Source organism: Diabrotica undecimpunctata, chromosome 10, assembly GCF_040954645.1.
Source record: "Diabrotica undecimpunctata isolate CICGRU chromosome 10, icDiaUnde3, whole genome shotgun sequence".
NCBI classification, from domain to species: Eukaryota; Metazoa; Arthropoda; class Insecta; order Coleoptera; family Chrysomelidae; genus Diabrotica; species Diabrotica undecimpunctata.
The window spans coordinates 58,416,839-58,436,871 of NC_092812.1; the positions used below are offsets into that span (position 1 = coordinate 58,416,839).

The 20,033-nt window shown below is 32.2% G+C and overlaps 2 protein-coding genes across 3 annotated transcripts in view; one reads left to right on the forward strand and one right to left on the reverse strand.

Annotated features, from left to right (window-relative positions):
• LOC140451807 (uncharacterized) overlaps positions 1-18,017 on the reverse strand; it is a 56,038-nt gene extending 38,021 nt beyond the window's left edge. Inside the window, exons 1-5 of the mRNA XM_072545671.1 lie at positions 17,680-18,017; positions 8,031-8,281; positions 7,809-7,976; positions 3,485-3,614; positions 3,056-3,277 (exon numbers count right to left, since the gene is read on the reverse strand). Of these exons, the coding sequence (XP_072401772.1) occupies positions 3,056-3,277; positions 3,485-3,614; positions 7,809-7,976; positions 8,031-8,281; positions 17,680-18,004 (1,096 nt within the window). The 5' untranslated portion in view covers positions 18,005-18,017. The remainder of the gene's footprint in view (positions 1-3,055; positions 3,278-3,484; positions 3,615-7,808; positions 7,977-8,030; positions 8,282-17,679) is intronic.
• Positions 1-20,033, forward strand: part of PAPLA1 (Phosphatidic Acid Phospholipase A1) — an 84,584-nt gene that overhangs the window by 43,776 nt on the left and 20,775 nt on the right. Inside the window, exon 1 of one of the 2 annotated variants that reach the window (XM_072545669.1) lies at positions 3,283-3,325. The exons of the other annotated variant lie outside the window; for it this stretch is intronic. Within the exon in view, the coding sequence (XP_072401770.1) occupies positions 3,298-3,325 (28 nt within the window). The 5' untranslated portion in view covers positions 3,283-3,297. Of the gene's footprint in view, positions 1-3,282; positions 3,326-20,033 lie in introns of those variants that run through there. 2 annotated transcript variants of the gene reach the window in all.

The window sequence follows — 20,033 nt, forward strand, 5'->3', positions numbered from 1 at the left end:
ATTCGATAACAACTTGGTTATACATTGTCGCACAATTTTTTAAAATCATCTTTTTTTGAAAACGATTTCCGGAGTGGAAATTTAGTTATTTAAAAATGTGATTTTCATTACAATTAATAATTGTGTCTTAATCTCATATAAACATAGTGTATTTAGTGCATACAAAATACATTACAGGGTACTTGGAAGACAGACCAATTAAGTTAGGTCTTTTTTTTACTCCACACAACTGTATAGACTGGTTTGTCAGTTGAAATGTGTATGAGATAATACAAAAAGTCTCTCATCTAGGGATTCATCAATTATTGTTTAGCGGAAATATTTTTATATAAACAATCAAAATGTCGAAACTCATTATTTTGCTCATAACTTAAAAACTTTTCTACTTAATTTAACGTCAATAGATAACTTTGTCAGAAAAAAGAGATACACAAAATAAGATATGCTAAATTAAAATCGGATAATGAACAAAAAAGTTATTGCAAAATGAACAACAAAATCGCAGTTTTTGAATATCGTTAATAACTTTTTTCTTATTTATTAAAATTTGTTTAAATGTACTTCAACTTAAGGGCCGTATAGTATTTGAATTGTGTGCAAAAGATGCTGTGTTTAAATTGTGTGCAAGAGCTTCTAAGAGGTAAGTCTTGCAATCAGGAAAAATATGTAGTATTTTTTTTTCAAGACGGCGCTTTAGCACACAAATTACAATAATGAAGTTAGGGAATATCTTTTCGGATAACACCTGGACGTTGCATCGTAAGGGTCCTTGTGCGGTTATTTCTTAGCTAACGAGAGGTTCACACCTTAACTGGACTTTTGCTTCTAGGGTTTTATAAAAGATGAGGTTTATTATGTTGCAAGTATCGAGAAGAAGAACTTGGGAATAGAATAATTGAAGCTGCAAATCGATCTCGTGAGAAACCGATTATATTTTTACTATGCATTAACATTACATTCGGTTTTTTTCAAACGGCTTTTAAAATCTGCATTTAAGAAATTGGAGGCTTTTTCAGGACTTGGAGCCTACTCATACATAACTACTCATAACTTTTGAAACATAATGAAAAAAGACCACATCTCGATAGCATACAGCTTATCGAAAAAGTACTACCGGACAAGTACTTTCAAAAATATTTTTTTAAACAAATTGGGCCACAATAATTTATTTGTCATGTACACAAACATTTGAGGGTTTAGATTATCACAACTCCCATAAAATTTGTATAGTGTTCCATTTTTTTAAGATGCTCTTTCTACAAAAAACCAATTATCCATTTTCATTTCGTAACGTGAAAGGATTATAACTTTTTTTGTGCATATCTGTAGTACTAAGGTACGTTCAGTTCAATCGATCTGTTTGGCCCCAGAATATGTGTTTTATTATAGGACCTATCTTTTTATTACACCTTGTATATATGGAGTGCTTATTGATCATTGACCAAAACATTTTTTTGCATACTAATGAATAAAATATGAAATGATTGAAGTAGAGTCTTGGGGGATTCAAAGTTAAAGTGTATAATTGGTTGCATGAATCATTCCATTAGATATTATTTAATCATACCGCTTTTATGAAAAACATAAAATAATAATAGACTTTGCACCAAAAATAACACGCATAATAAACAAGCGTGATGTAATACGTGTAAAATAGTGACTCCATATAACGATATAAATGGATCTGTGAAAAAACGACTAAATTTGGATTTTGGGTTAAAATTTTTGCAGAAAAATCCAGTAATAATAATTTACATTCCCTCCACTCGAAAAATATTTAGACATGATTGAATGCATTGTTTTTTTTTTCTGCTTTCCTTGCTTATAACTTTAAAACTATTTTTCAACCATTTGAACTTTGAACCTTCATAATTTGGCTAGAAAATCTTTTTAATACATATAATAAAAACAATCCACCAAATTTCATTAAAATCACTTCAATAGATTTCACATAATAATTTTGCAATCTAAATTTGAAAAAAAAATGAAATTGTTTAAAACCTTGCACAACAAAAACCAAACCATTTAGAAGTTTGCCAATTGTTTACATTTAAAAGTGCGCTCCACCTATCCAATGTACTTTATAGAATTGAAATCGGATAATTTGGGTGGTCTCAGGAATTTTTTAAAATTGTAAACAATTTTTTGGCCTATAAACAAATAGAATATTTCTTTAACTATTAGTTTAAATTAAATTCATGAAAAGAAAAAGACTCGCAAGACCTTTCTTTTAAAAGAAAAAAAGTGTCATTACGAGCAGTGGTTCCTGAGATATAATCGGTCAAAGTTGACTGGCTTTTGCGACGAAATTGTAAACAATAGGATGGTAATCTTTAAACTATTACCTTTCTGTTTCGGAGCTCTTTCTCGATAACAATTTTGGGCGTAAAAAATAAAAAAAAAAACTAGGTTAAAGAAAATTGAATTTCAAAGTTCAAAATCGGTATCGTAAAATACTGTATTTTCTCGGCTTCCAATGGATTTTTTTAACGCAGTTGGCAAGTACTTTTTATTGAAACAATTTTGCGTGATGCGTCTCGTGATAACATGAATAAAAAAACAAAAAAAATCGTTTTCGCGTAAAAAGTCGCTTGAATTGCATGGGAGGTAGAGTGTTGGAGCAAAATGTGAATCGGCGAGTTCAAAATCACAACGGCCTCCAAAAATTGCATTTTCTCGGCTTCCTGCCATCTGATTTTGATCTTTTTTTATTAAGTCAATGTCTAGGACGGTAAGGATTTTAAATATGATATTTTCAAACGAGAAATTTACAATAAACAATTGTATGCCATTCAACAATCGCATTTTCTTTCTATACAATTTTTGTTTCTGAACTTGCAAATTACATAATGAAGTGAATTTTTACTTTTCTTTCTTTGTTATTTTCCCCCTAAGCCTTGATGACATATCTTTTTATTTTTTCTGAAATCGTAATAGTTTCCCTTAAAATTAAAATTTCCGATTAGATGTGAATCGGTATTTGAAAATCAGCAACTGGTGTGCTGTCTTTGAAACATTTTCCCGCCTATAAATTCGATCGAATAATCTGTTTTACCTGTATTTTCTTTTACAAAATACGCCTGCGCCGTCAGCCTGGTGCGTGCATAAACCTTCACATTGCAGGGAATCGAGGACGACGTTCTGACGTGGAGACTCCAAACTCCGACTCCTTGCGTCGCATCCAGAAAAATTTCTCGTTGACCTCGTTCTGTAAAACCGAATGATCCAGTTCCGTACGATGCAATGTCATCGTTGTCCGTTAATGTCACGCGCTGTCCTAAAAAAGGCGTGTTGTAAATGCCACTGCAACGTTTAAGTTTGACAGGTCAGTCAAAATATTTGTTTGAAATTTTAAGGTAAGGTCTTAGGACCAAAAACAATACAACAAAACATTATTTAGTATTATAACTTTAAAACATACAAAAAATACAAAAATAACTGGAAGACTGACTGGGTATTTTCTTAGTGTTATAAGTTTATTTACCTGTTGAAGTTGTGAGTATTCCTTCAACATCTGCAGGAGTTAATATTATGTGTATAAATATGACTTCCGAATCAATGGGAAAATTGAATGTGGAATCCTCTGTGATATTTGATTTTGCAATTATAATCGACTGCAACAAAAATTATTATAAAAATACCAGCATGAACACAATCTTACATACAGTGTGTAAAAGCCAAATGGAATAAATTCATTATTTAGGTTACTGTACATATTTATAAAAAATCCCGAAACACGTCAAATTTAAATTATAACTTGACATTCTTTAACGTGAAAATGCAACCCCTACCTTCAACCCCCTTAGAATGACAGGTACAACCCCCAATTTTTAAAATAGGAAGTATAGGCTTGTGATATATCGTTTGAAAGGTCTTTTCATTCTCCATTCAAAAATGTTGTCGCTTTCAAGTTTATTAAGATTAATTAAGATAAAATAAATTAAAATCATGTGGTTACCGAAATTCGCTACAATACAATCAAAAACTAAAATGTAATGCAAAACGTAATAAAATGTAGAACACGAAAAAGAACTATAAATGTTAATGAAGTAGATGTTCAAAATGTTCACCGCGAACGTCTTGGCAACATCCTAATCTCAAATAAAACTGTCTTCTAACATTATTTAACATAACAGGCGTGATCGACCTAATCGCAAGCGTTATTCGTTCTTTTAAGTCATTTAAATCAGAAGGTTTAGTTTTGTACACATGGCTCTTCACATATCTGCATAAAAAGAAATCTAATAATGTAAGATCAGGTGATCGCGCTGGCCATTGAATCGATCCTCGTCTCCCTATCCACCGATTGGGAAATATTGTATCGAGGTACTGCCGGGCATTGAGTTGGTAATGTGGTGGTGCTCCATCCTGCTGAAACCATATCGTATTTGCTGGAACTTGAGGGTTTCCTGGATCAGGATATAAATTTGCCAACGTTGGAATGACATCATTTTGAAGTAGTGCCAAATAATTGTTGCCATTCAAGTTGCCCTCAATGAAAAAGGGACCAATGATATTGTTTCCTACAATCCCTGCCCAAACATTAACCTTTTGAGGGTATTGAGTGTGTTCTTCTCTCATCCAGTGAGGATTTTCCGTGGCCCAGTAGCGGCAATTTTGCCGATTAGCATGACCGTTAAGTGAAAAAGTACACTCATCAGAAAACATAACGTCTTCTAATTGGATAATATTGTTATCCAACATTTGCTCACAAATAAAAGTTCTCCTATCAAAATCGTCTTCCATGAGCTCCTGTGTAGGTATCATCTTATAGGGATGCAATTTATTTTCTTTTAATATGTTTACTATCGATGTATGGCTAGCATTGAATGTAGTGGATGCCTGTCTACTCGATGTATGTGGATTTTCCTGAAACTCAAGCAACACATCTAATTTGAGTTCATCACTCAGTGCATTGGCAGCTGCTTTTTTATCTGCCTTACATGACCAAACTCGCGAAACTGCTTCTCTATTTTACTTATTGTTCCTTGGGATATAGGCGGTAAAATAGGAAATTTCTCATGAAATAGGCGAGTTACTTCCTGTTGTGTTCGGGTGTTATCTCCGTAACCAATCATTTGTAAAACTGTTATTTTATGCATTTCCGTTAATCTAACCATTTTTCAGAATTGAATTGAACGAACTTTTTACTTAAATTAAAATATTGACAATTTAAATAAAACAATTTACTAATGCGTGTTAAAATAACGTTGCCACGGAAATTCTTTAAAGTTTTTTAATGGTTACCATCTAAAAATCACATTGCTATGGTTTTTGTTCACTTTCTCATTATCAAGACCTAAACGGGAAATAAATTTTGAGTATATTTTAGCGAATTTCGGTAACCACTTGATTTTAATTTATTTTATCTTAATTAATCTTAATAAACTTGAAAGCGACAACATTTTTAAATGGAGAATGAAAAGACCTTTCAAACGATATATCACAAGCCTATATTTCCTATTATAAAAATTGGGGGTTGTACCTGTCATTCTAAGGGGGTTGAAGGTAGGGGTTGCATTTTCACGTTAAAGAATGTCAAGTTATAATTTAAATTTGACGTGTTTCGGGATTTTTTATAAATATGTACAGTAACCTAAATAATGAATTTATTCCATTTGCCTTTTACACACTGTATATATTTAATGTGTAAGTCTACATTCTTAGTGTAACAGTGGACTATTGTTTTTCAGTCTATAATATTATTGGAAAAAGTCTGTATGACTTGTACACACTTCTAAAATATAGTACTAACTGGCAACAGGTGTATGTTCTAAAAATACTTATAGTGTGCAAAATTTTTTATTAAAATAAGCTGAGTACTTTCGGCATGTAACATGCCATTTTCAGAGCTTTGTCTTATAGGTTACAAATACCTCTTGGAAGAGTGATTGTCGACACAAAAACATTAGAAGGCCAACGACTGTGTTATTAGGGTGAAAACCCTTTTAACCCTGGTTTTAAACATGTCAATGATGTAATAGGAAAAAATGAAACAAAAAATAAAACTAAGTCATTTGATCTGTGTTTTGCACTACCGATCAAGTTTTTAAGGCACAGAGATAGCTTGGTACAGGAGAATCTAGTTTTTCGATTTTTTTCTTCAGTCGCACATTACAGAACAACCTGTATCTCCTGTTTTCTCTATTTCGAGTTGTAGATTGGGCTCTGAGGCACCAGTCAGTTCTCTCAGTCTGTCCCTCATTATCTTAGTCAAGTGAATATTAGCTGATCTTCTGAGCACATGTGCATATGTTAGTTGATTGACAAGTGTATATAGGAAAGTTCTCCGAGGTACAAGATTATCTGTTTCAGTGCTGAAATTATAATAGCATAGCTATTAATTCCTAATACATAAGTAGTATTGACCACCTTCTTGTATTTCTCGAGACATTATAATTCCCTGCCATCTGATCAACCATGTCGACCCTTATTTTGGTATTGTTGTAGTCGTGTATGATTATTGGTTTTCCACTTTCTTCGTTGACGTCGTCGTTGTCGTGGAAGGAAGAAATGAGCAGGACATGTTTCCTTTTTTTTGGAACATGATAAGTTAAAGTGCAAATTTTTTGGAGTGCAAACATGTTTGAAGGCACCGGCCTTATACCTGTTACCCACTGTAGAGGTAGTTCTTTTTTATTACTGCGTATAGTTCCTATCATAGTTAGCCCATATTGATTCAACATCGTCTTGCAGAGGGGAATACTAGTAAACCATCTATACTATAGATACAACCGAGTTACTGCGTCGGGCTGGGGAGTTACTCTTGACAAAAGGTCCTTCTGGTTGTACTCCCTCGTAAACGTCCATCTTGGTAGTATAAAAAACTTTTGCATTAGCCAGATTAAAAATTTTAATTCCGTACTTCGATCATTTTGAGGGAATAAATTTTCGGAATGGATATTTGCCTCTGAAGCCCGGTAGCATCTCATCTATAGTTACGTATTTTGACAACCAAAAATTTTACTCACAGTTTTTCACAACTAATTCAAAAAGATCTCTTTAAAGTGCGAGTTTGTCAAAAAGCTTCCTAACTGCCCTGGTAGTCAGATCATCAAAACGAAGATAAAGCAATAGAAATTGAAACCGATGAAGGGAAACGCAGTCTAAACCTTTTAGGGGAGTTCCCATTGGTAGAAAAAATTTCTTTCACATTCAATTTATTTGATTTCTGTACTCCAGCAAGAATACTAAGCAAGGCTTGAATTTCAATTGCATCAGTTTTTCGGTAGTACGACTATTACACGGTAGTACGGATTACATTTTAAAATATTAGGACGTGAGTAGTGACCACGGTGTGAGAGAGCAGGTTTCGAAAACAATAGCTGTTTGACATCTTTAGTTTCGTCTTATGTCGATGTGTAAAAGGTTTTTCAACGTATATGTTCAATAGTATCGGTAACAGGAGACAACACTGGAAAACTCCTTTTAGGACATCGAATGGTTCCATTGGTAGATGATTATTAATATTCAAGTCTACCATCTGATTCCAGTATATAATTAAAATGATTTTTATGCCCTTTTCATCAAGACAGCTTTCTCACTGTCTTTCTATCAGCTAGTCATGCTTGACTTAGTCGAAGAAATATCAAAAGTGATTCATTAAGTTAATAAATTAAAAACTTTTGCACTTTTTAGGTTAGGATCTCTTTGGAATTAGTCAACCCTTGATTTTATCTAGTCGTCTGGTATTTGACCTATATGACATATTTTTTAGACAGATATATTAAGTATTTTATATTTACATGCTTCGTATTATGTATAACGGATTAAATGGATGGCTGATATCAGTATTGTTTTATACTTACAGTGTTCAAATCTTGGTGACTACCACTAATAAAATTTCTGTAATTGTAACCTGACAAGTCCTTAATATTATTAAATAAAAACAAACCGCCAGAGTAGGAACATAGTTCCTGCAATAAACGTTCTTCATTGTTTTTTGTGGGATATGGTCCTCCCCAAATTACATATACCTAAAAAATATATATTTATTAAGAAAAACAAATCAGTGTTCTTTATTTACTTACTCTGATATTTTTCTTCTTGATAATGGCCGTGTGTCCTGCCAGGTCTTCATCATTAATTTTTCTATCAATGAAAATAAGGACGGCGCTATCTATAGGCAAAGCTGCCGCAGCTTGTAGGGTAGCGAAGAAAGCAACAGCTCCCAAGGGCTGTGGAACTCCTAGTTCAAGGTTTTGATCTTTAATTCTGTACGAAAGTGCGTTGTAAAGCTGCTCGGTATCGCTACCTTTTATTTCCAATATTGGCGCGGAACCTAAAAGTAATTAATGTAAGAAGATAATTCGTTCTAAAATAGAAGGTTTTTATTATATTAATAAAACAATAATTACCAAAGTCAATCTGAAAAATCATCGATTTCACGTAAAAATCTTATACGGGTTTTTGAAGGTTCTAAAAGATATATGAGGGATAGCTGCTGACAATTCCTTGAAGACATACAGCTGATTTTTCTTTATTTTTTTAAACAATCATAATATTTTTGGCAATACTATTTTAGCCAAAGTAGCCCAGTCTGGTTATACAAAAATTATCGATTTCACGGCAAAATTTTTCGCAGATATCTGAAGCTTTTAAGACATAGGTGGGGGTTACTAGATGACGAATAGATGAAAAAGGACTCGTTTTTTTTAAACAATAATTTATGGTCACAATTTCATTTTTTGTCTATAAGTTTTTTCCCTTATATTTTACATAAACAATATTTATATCATTTTTTTATATTAAGAATATCTTTATTTTTCCGTTTTTTAAATTAAAATTGATAAATAATTTAGGGAGATATTTGCAAAAAAGCAGTTTTTTTGCACTAATTTATAAATTTGATTAATTTTTCGATTAACAAAATAAAATGTTATTAATACATTTGAACATCGAGGAATTACCGCCTTTTAAATTTGTGCGAAATTTCCCCCGATCGGTCAAATAGTTATCAATCACCAGAATATAAAAAAGTAGCAATATGTACAGACTCCTTAGCGTCTATCTATTCTCTCAAAAGTATGTACCGTTCGCGTCATAAAAAACTGGTACAACTCTTATAACCAAAAAGTTATCTTGTTGATCTTGTCACATGTGTCATTCTAATTTCTAGGGCACTCTTGCCAGTTCAACGAAAATATTATATGAAACCAGCTAAAAGCAGGGCTGTGCGACAGACCGCCAGTTTTGAGTATACTAAAAACTAAAACATTATCGAGCATTCTCTATCAGTCAGTCACATTTATTTAAACATGCATCCTAAAAAATTCTCCTATTACTATTGTAATTTTCCATTATCTCAATTAAGTACCCACACATTGATTTGTGTTTGATTATAATTTATGAAAATATTTCAATTAAAAAATAATGATAGATAATCAATTTAGACGTAACTTTAAATTATTTTAATAAAACATTACAGTGAGATATTGGATTGTAACTGTCACGTTTTGAAAAGCGTTTGTTCGTTCCGGATATTTTATAGTTTATAATACGTAGGATAAAGTATAATGTTAGTTTTTCACATTTATTGTTCTTGTAATAAATAATAATTTAATCTTGGTAGTTTGCCTGTTACCACAGATCACCTACCTCCCTGTTACTAAACTTATTGACACAAAATACAGTTCATGTTCGGTAGGTAATTGAAGTATAAAATTACAGTATATGAATTCCAATGTTCCCTGTGCCAATACCCTAGGTTTAAAAATTCTTCAAACATTTTGGATATTAGCTCAACCCTATCTCTGGTTATTAAATTTGTCAGATACGGTTTTTTGTTGTTAATGATAAAAATAATACCTATCTAAAACTTTATACATTTTTAAACGTTATTTTTTATATATTTAGATTTTGTGCAATTCCGTTATCTGTGATGGCAACAACGAATTGATTTACAGACCATTGTATCCAGCCTGAACACAGGTTTACATTGGGAAAAAAAAGTGTACCAGTTTTATATGACGGGAAGTGTACACGGTGTGTCCTTTAGTTCAAGCTATTCAAAACTCTTTCGTTAGTTTAACCTCACTGGGAGTATCCATAAGCATGATCTGGATTCTCATGTAGGAATCCCTGATAACGATCTAGCCGACCTCTTTGCAAAACAAGCTGCATAGAGATCTTCATACAGATTTACAGTAGTATTTTAAAAATATCAGCCAAATGTCTTGGCAAGATCACTTCCAAACTTCGTGATATCCATACCTCCGTTAAAAAACTTGAGTTTCCTTCCATGAAACGAAAAAACAAAATCTTAATTCGCCGACTTAGAACCGACCATACAAGACTGACTAATAAACATCTAATGGCTTCCCAAGAGTCACTTACATGTACACACTGTAGTAATATTCTATCTGTTAAACATATTGTCGTAGAAATCATGAATGAATATTGTCGTAGACTTTCCCTATTTCAACAACAAAAAAAAATTCGTTGCTTGAAGGATTTTTTTCCTTTTTGATTATGTCCCTATCGTAACTTCGACTTCTTGCATTTCTATTGATGAAAAATGGGAATTAGTTATTGCTGCATAAATTATCGCGAAATTTTCATGCATACCATTTCTATTAAAACAATTATTCAAATTTGATTATCGTTGTTAAAGTGCAATTTGACAAACTTGGATTTGTTTACTCTTACGCTAAGTAATCATACCATTATATATCATTACCATATTTTAGAGCTAAACAATATGTAATTAACAATTTTTACGTGTTATCATGCAGCACTTAGTGCTTGCATATATTAAGGAACTAATTGTTTGATTTACATATATTATTAAAACACGATACTATACCTTCATTGTGTTTTACAAGTCGAAGGATATCGGTTTAATAAATAAATACACAGTTAATGTACCCTCCGGAAATATATCACCCGTTAATTGCCAATTTTATCAGTTAATAGGAATATTCAAATAAACTGACTGACATGTATGTATTAGTACAATTAAAAAAAAATTAAAACGATAAAGAATATGTAAAGGAAATTGATTTATTTGTTCTATTTTTTGTATATAAAAGGAGAAAAACAAAAAATTCATTAGCTGAAGCTAATGAGCCCGGAAATAAATCCAATAGAGTATGTTTGGAATGAGCTTAAACGAAGGGTCCGGTACAGAATACATGCACCAAGGAGCATAATAGAATTGAGAGCTGTGCTTAATGATGAATGTGAAGCAATGCCTCAAGAATTTATTAGAAAAGTCATCCGATCCATGCGAAATCGATTGGAAAGTGTAATTAGGAGTGAGGGTAGTAATATCAAATACTAAAAAATAAAGAAATTCATTTTGTAATTGATGATTTCTCTGTTCATAACGTCTTTCTTGCGTTAGTTCCAATGATGAATATTTAGGAAACTCTGTTCGTATTGCATATTGTTTTTATAATGCTTCTTCCAAAAAATTAAGTATATAATATAATAATAGCAGTATTTGTTCAATAATAGCGAGTTCAATAATAAAGTTCATAACGTTCATTAATAAAGGAACTTTCAACGTTCAATAATAAAGTTCATAAAGTTCGTAACATTAAGGGCCGATTGTTCGAACGCTAACCAATACTTGATTGCAATCAAATATTTAATTACAATCAAATACGTCACAGCAGCTGTCAAAATTATTAAAAATTGCTTATTATTATTATTGATTTGTAAACAAAAACATAAAATTAACATCAGAAAGAGTTTAATTATGGTTTATTTTAAATTAAAGCGCAAAATAATAAAATTGAATAAAATAAATCAGTCAACATAACCTCAAAATGTGACGCATTTGATTTTAATTAAATATTTGATTGCAATCAAGTTTTGATTAGCGTTCGAACAATCGGCCCCACATCTTTATATTTTCATATTTCTTACATTGAAACAGAAGGTGTAATCTCAAATATCGCGTTTGAGTAGATTGTTTTGCATTTAAGTGTATATTCTATGTATAATGTAGTGCCGTCAAACCATAATGTGTATAATGTGATGTTGTTTATACAAAGGGATAGTAAGATCTCATTTAGATTATGCAGCCAATCTTTTAAATCCTTGCAGTAAAAGTCTGATGATGAAGTTGGAACAAGTACAAAATGTGGCCTTAAGGATTATAACAGGTTGTCTACGTTCTACACCAATTTTAATATTACAAGCGGAATGTTCAGTATCCACACTAAAAGTTAGAAGGGAAATATTGGCTCATAAGTATATATTGAAACAAATGTCTGAAAAAAATAACATAGTAATAAGAAGTTTAAACAAGTTAAATGAAGCTATAAATGCAAATAACCAATTTTGGAAGAATAAAGCTATACCAGACTACTCATTGGCATATACAGACATACTCAAAAAATCAAAAAATATAATCCGATAGAAAATTAATCCCATATATGAAGTAGAAAGAAAAATTCTTTTATATCCTATTACAATTAATAGCCTAGAATATGAAAAATATGAAATTGAATCTAATAAAATGTTTTTAGCAAAATATGGTGGAATATATAGTAATCATACCTATGTATATACAGATGGATCTATCGACCCACAAACAAACCAATCTGGATTTGGAATTTATATACCACAGATTAATTACAAATTTTCTTCAAGGCTCCATAATTACACACAAATCTGTATAACTGAAATGATAGCTATATATAAAGCTATCTCTGTGTGCATTGAGAAGGGGATCATGAAAGCAGTTATCTTTATGGATTCAAAAAGTGCTTTATTCAAAATTTCCAGTCTCAAATGGGATCAAATGGATTACGTAACCATAATGATCAAAAAACTATTGGTAGAAGCTAATAATATGGGATTCTCGATAGGAATAGAATGGGTACCTGGACATCAGGGGATTAAAGGTAATGAGGTAGCTGATAGGCTGGCGAATATTGGGAGAGAATTAAGAGTACCATATGATATAAAAAATGTTAGTACAGATATCTTTTGCGTTCCAAAAAAGACATTTTAACACAATTCTACAATGAATGGCATTCCCAAATTAAAGATAGATCCAAACTATTGCAGATTGCAGTGTGATTTCTCCATAAAACCATGGTATGCCAAATGTGGGTATATGGGCAGAAATACCATAACAAATATTAATCGTTTACGTAGTGGACATTGCAAAACTCCTTGCTATCTCTACAAAATAGGTAAAACAGAAACACCGATATGCGAATGCGGAACCATTGGAACAGTGATCCATATCTTCTTTGAATGTCCCATAAACAAACACAAAAATATGGATCTGTACTTAGAACTAATAAAAGCAGGAATAGAGAGTCCAATATCTTTACATAGTATTCTATATAAACCCTCTGACAAAGTTATAAAAATAATTATTAAATTCATCATAATTTTTTCAAATCGATCTTAAAAAAAAATTTCCTAACATACAAAAATGTACGTCCTTAAAATCCTTAATCCTAACCGAAGGTAGCATTACCCATAAACCTAATGTGACAATGTTTGGAAGCTACCCCCAAACGAGAAAAGTCTAATCTAACCTTAAATGAAGAAGATAAACAAATGGAAAAGCTGATCTTTCAGTATCACCCAGTTGTCAATTAGCAGTAAACAGTAACCTTAAATAAAGAAAATAAACAAATGGAAAAGCTGATCTTTCAGTATCACCCAGTTGTCAATTAGCAGTAAACAGTAACCTTAAATGAAGAAGATAAACACATGGAAAAGCTGATCTTTCAGTATCACCCAGTTGTCAATTAGCAGTAAAGTAAACAGAAGTAGAAATTTATCCCTGGTTGTGCATTGCCTAGAGCAAGACGAGCATAACCTTACATGTACTGGGTAAATGATTATATAATCGAAACCCAAAAACAAACGAAGAAGAAGAAGTGATGTTGTTTAGAGTGATTCCTATACCACTACATTTCCTTTTCGACGTCTTCAGGGCTAATATCGTCCCCTGTATGTTGGTAAAGCTGTGAGGCCTCCTAATGATTTCATCGTTGCAGGGTATCAGTGCAAATACATCAGCCTGGCACACTGTAGTGTCATCCCAAACGTAGCATTCCTTAGCATTCGCAAAGAGGTACTTTTATTGAAAAACTCAAACATCGAAGTAAAAACTTCTGTTGTAAGTGGTATCGTGAGAATTATCCCATTGTAAGCTTACTTTTATTGCTTATATTTGCTTATGTTTTTATTTAACTGTATCATGTACATGACGAGTAAAACATGTTATTTTAAAGGTTATTTTTATAATTTTGCATTTTTCGATGAAACGTTTAGAAATGTCGTCATATCTAATGAAATTGTTTACAACTATACCGAAAATAAAACCGTATTGGAAAATTTGTTAAATATAAAATGGATTTATTTTAACAAACAAAATTGTTGGTTTGAAAATTTGATTATTTTTATAGACTAATGATAATCCACAAATAAAATTAAAATCAATAACTGATGCAAATACATATAAACTTTGTCAGCATATCAAGTGGTTTTGTCTAAATTTAGTATTATCGGACATAAATTGGAATAAAGATTCAGTGTTGGACAGTCCTTCAAATCATGTAGTATGTAGTTGTTACAATTTTATTATATTAGACCGAGGCCGTTGGTCGATATCAATTTCAAACAAATGCACCTTTAGTCCGAAAAAATAAGCTTCACTAAAATGTGAGTTTTAACCAAAAAGGTTTCAAATAAATGCTTATTTTAAGGTTCCAAACAGTACACTACTGCCCAAAATTAATGCACCACCATTAAATGTACCATGCGTTTGAAGCTATTTTTCTTCTGAACGAATGATTGGATTTTGATGATGTTTTTTTCATATTATAGGTCTATTTCTAGTAAATCAATGTATTAATGTTTTCTAAAAAATATCAACGTTTTACCCGTATACGGGGTGTAAAAATAAAGTTCTGTTTTTTCATCGTTTTTTGCAACACCCTGTGGAATTTATTAGAACTAAACGCTACATTTGATTAATATTTTGAGATAGATTTATTCTTTCTCAACATTTTCGTAAAAAAATTATCTCGATATCTTTATTATCAAAGATTATACAGAACTTTAAATGTAACAAGTTTTTATTAACATTCAAAGAAAACATTACTTACATAAACTTTATTGACATTTAATACAAATAAAGCATAAGAAAATATAACCTAAATAAACTTTAACAATTTCCCTTTCCCAAAAACACTTAATAGCGACGAGGCATACTTAAAATCAAGCGGCGTATTTGGTCTTGATCAATTGCATCCCAAACTTCTCTCACCATAACTTCTATGTCGTCAAGAGAGACAGGTGGCGGCTGTCGGCTCCTGGGTTGACGATCAATAATATCCTACAAATTCTATATGGGATTGAGATCAGGGCTGCAGGGTGGCAAGTTCATGGTGGGTATTGTATTCCAACCTCGTCCAAATATTCACGGACCACGCGTGCAACATGTGGTCGAGCGTTATCATGTGTTAAAAGAAAATTATTTCCTATGTAAGGAGCAAATGGAACTACATGGTTAGACAAAATGTCTGTAATATACCTTTCACTTGTTAAGGACCTCTTGGTAAAGCAACAGATCCTCCATTGAATAAAGTAATAGATCGTATATTCACTGTGCGTAGCGTTTATCAGGATTCCAGTCAAGGTGCTCTCTGGCAAATTGTAATCTGTTTCTACGATGATTTACGTTTAAAGTTGGTGCTCTGACCGGTATCCTTATATGCAGGTCTTGTTCATCGAGACGCCTTTGTATAGTGTTTCTACTAATTTGAATATTATGAACATTTGCCACTCGTATTTGTAAATGTCTCATTGTGAGAAAACGTTCTCTTATAGCACGAAGCCTGATAAACTGATCTTGTCGTGGTGTTGTAAGTCTTCCTCTTCCTTGTCCACGCCGTCTCGTATGGTCGTTTGTTTCTCGAAAACGTTGAATGACTCGTGGTATTGTAGTATGAGATACTCCTAACCTCAAGCCTATTTCACGATAACCTAACCCTACATACATTAGCTAAAGTAATTGCCTGAACACATTCATCTCGGCTCAGATTTCTTGAAATACGGTCCATGTCAACTAAACAACATACGCAAAATAGCAAAACAATTTTTTGAAATGTAAACAATATTGACAGTCTAAAACCTGTCAAATTGTTTGATTTTTCATAGCCAACTAACTGCTTCGATTAATGAGTATTACAATTCGATATAATCACGTTGTGCTTTGAACGTACTTTTCTTTTTTGATAATAAAGATATCGATGATTTTTTTACGAAAATGTAGAAAAAAAATACGCTTTTTCGAAATATTAATAAGATGTAGGTAGCGTTTGCTTTTAATAAATTCCACAGGGTGTTGCAAAATAAGATGAAAAATCAAATTTATTTTTACACCCCGTATATGGGTGAAACGTCGACAGTTCCCAGAAAACATTAATACAGTAATTACTTAGAAATAGGTCTGCAATGCGAAAAAAAAAATATCGAAATCCAATTAAGGATACACAAGAAAAATAGCTTAAAAATTATGGTAGAGTTAGGGTGGTGCGTTAATTTTGGAGATTAAAAAATCACGTAATGCTTTCAACATACTTTTCTTTTTTGATAATAGAGATATCGTTATGATTTTTTACGAAAATGTGAAGAAAGAATAAAGCGATCTCAAAATAATAATAATATGTAGCGTTTGTTTTTAATAAATTCCACAGGGTGTTGCAAAATTAGATGAAAAAACACAACTTTTGTAGGTACATCTTATTTTACTTTGTTTTTTTTTTGCAAAAACACAAATTTTTTTTTTGAAAAAATCATTTTTTGCCTATAAAATGCTTCTTATACATTTTAGAGAAAAATAGGTAAAAAAGAGTAGATCTAAAAAAAACACACTCTTAGGCTTACTGAAAAATTTGTGAAAAACTCAATGTTGAAAAAAAAAACCCTTCTATGACCAATAGGAACTAAGATAGCATTTTTTTGTTAAAATCATGTTTCCATTGCTTATTATTAACATTAAGAGCTGAAAATTGAACAGATTATAAGTGAAGATCTGATTTTATGATCCAATTCACGCAGAATATTCATTTTTTTTAACTGGGATAGCCCGAGAAAATAATAAAAACTGGTCTACTTCTTATTCGGAAAATTCCGGAAAAATAAATTAATTCATTTTTTTTTTTATAAAAAAGTTGAATTTTACTATTATTTCGTAAGAAAGATTTAAATTGTAATAATTAATGTATATTATTTATATAAATATAATATTAATTATAATTTTACACTCCAAATTTGTTTAATTAAATTAAATTATGAAACGACTTATTTTTTAAGAATCCGTTTCCATTCCACCATTTTCAGAGACTCTTTAAGAAGACTTTGGCTAATAAATGGTTTTAAAACAAATTTTGAAACGAACCTTTTTGTACTTTTTAAAAAGAATTAATAATAATTATTATATATTTATATAAATAATATACATTAATCAATATAATATAAATATTTCGTACGAATTATAGTAACATACTAATGTTTGTATTTTGAGAACGATTTCCGAAGTGGAAATTGAAACGTCAATAAATTTACTTTAACCTTTAATTATGGCTTATTCCCATTTAAATAGTAATGACCACATATATGTCAACAAATCTACTTAAGCTATTTTTGGAATTGCGAATATTAGTCGAGACTATTTTTTGTATATAACTTTTTACTCACCTGTGCTGTTGAATCTTAAAACGCTGAAAGTGATTTGCTTGGCACCAGCAGCGACCTTGAAAATGTTTTTCATGAACTCTGTAGCCGCCACAGAACTTTCTTTTGTATCATCTACCAACACACCAATAGGCCTTAATGAATTGTAGCTTTTCAAAAATCTTCTGAAAGGTTCATTTCTATTCGGAAAATTCTCAATTCGCCCCATAATTTCCGGCGTGTTTGAGAAAACCTCCACTTGGTCACTGGGAAAAAAACTTTCCGTTGCAAAAATGCTTTGTGACGCTAAGACACACGGTATAGCGATCAGCGCTATTATTCCGAACATTGTCTGTGATTGAAAGAGAACTGACTAATTATAATTAGTGTTTGTACTTTTGTAGATGAAGGTGACAAATTTGTGGGTAAGGCAGGATATTGTTTAACTTAAAAGTGAAAATATTACTGATTATTTTTCTGGTGATATGAATGGACCTAATTTGGATCACTTATTTAGAAGAGCCACATGATTACGATTATGAAAACCGCAAGTGTGAAGGAGTACTTTTCGTTTTATCGGGAATATATTCAAGCAATCATTCTAAATAATTGTTTAAATGAGGTCAAATGAGTAAATTATTTAGTTTACTAATAATCATTGAATATTTAACAAGATCTATGCTAGGCCTGATCCGTTGCTAGGAGACATAAAGGACGAACATAAATATTACGAAGAAATTAAAAAAAAATTTAGCTTACTTTATTTTAATTCATTCATCATTTTTCTTATTTTACCATATTTGGTTCATTTCAATTATCTTTTCTTTACATATCTTGACTTACTTTATTTTGCTTTGTTTCTATCTTATATCTTATGTATTTTATTTCCACTTTATTCTCATTTATTTTTATCTTTAAAGCATCTCACCAAAAAAGCCCGGGGTACTATTGTGTTGTAACTACTGTACCACTGCAGTGGTACGATGTAATAGGATCTGCCGAATGCCCGAGTAGGCAGATGACCGAAAGGAAGGCACGCCTACGTGTATAGGTATAGTTATAAAAAAAAAGACATAAAAAACCTTCTGTCATCGCACCAAATTCTTTGTACAAGATCGAGTAAATACCGATGCTCAAATATAATGAGTATGTATAAAAGACCTATCAGACCTTTTACACAGCCGCCTAGGCGTAGGCCGTTATGGCAGGTCACATAGAGACCCTATCCCGAAATCTGAGCATTGAGACCATGTGCGACAAACATAGGCTCGGTGGCCAGACCACTCGGATGCCCAGCCGACGAGGAGAACAAAATTTATTTTGTCAGTCAGTTAACAGTGAACACCAACCTAAGTTGATAAAGTAAATAGGAATTTGTGTGCTACCCCTACAGCTAGGTGGCTTAACCACAGTCATGAAAAACAGAGGGTGTTTCATTACCCACGACACCCAAAGTAACATTTAGATCATAAGCGTCCCCACGTAAGTCACGTAAGTTGGGGAGGGGTGGAGGAAAAGCCTGGGGGGTCCAGAACCAGATTCTGATGTTTATTAACCAAGATGTTCTTCTTCTTCCTGGACCTCGTTTTCCAAATATTTTTCCTTGCAGGTTGGCTTGAAAATCATAATTTGAATTTTGAATAAATTACATGGAATTAGGGGGTTTATGTAATTTTTATATCTGGATTCATTTCGCATAATAATATGTTCGAAGAGTTGTAACTTTCGAGATTTGATAGTGGTCAGTACCTCTCGGTTCTTATTCATTCTTCTGAGGGCCTCCTCATTTGTGACTCGGTCAGTCCACGGTATCTTAAGTATTCTCCGATATAACCACATGTCAAATGCTTCCAGTTTTCTGCACATATCTTCGTTCAAGGTCCACGATTCAACACCATAAAAAAGGACAGAGAAGACGTAGCATCGCAGCATTCTTACTTTTGTATCAAGAGAGAGGTTGTGACTATTGAAGAAGGCCCCCATCTGATTGAAGGTGGATCTAGCTTTTCCGATAGGAAGGTAGGTGCCGAGGTAGTTGTAGTGCGTCACTCTTTCTACAGTGCGTCTACTTCTTTGCCGAAATATATACTGACATTGTTCCAATTATCTCCACCTTAAATGTTCCTACCAGGTCTATAAATATCGTTTCAAAGTTATCAAATTTAATGCTTCATTTATGTTACTGTAGAGTTCCCCTATTTCTTCGCCAGTGTGAGTAATCGTTGGGGCTGATATTTGCATAATTTGTATATTGTATCCCTTTTTTGGTAGTTGTAAGCTAGCTACTCAATCCGAGATACAAGTTATTTCTACTACTCTTCGTTTCCATTTCTTGTTTATTAGGAATCCAATACCGCTTGTCATCTTTCCGCCTTAAT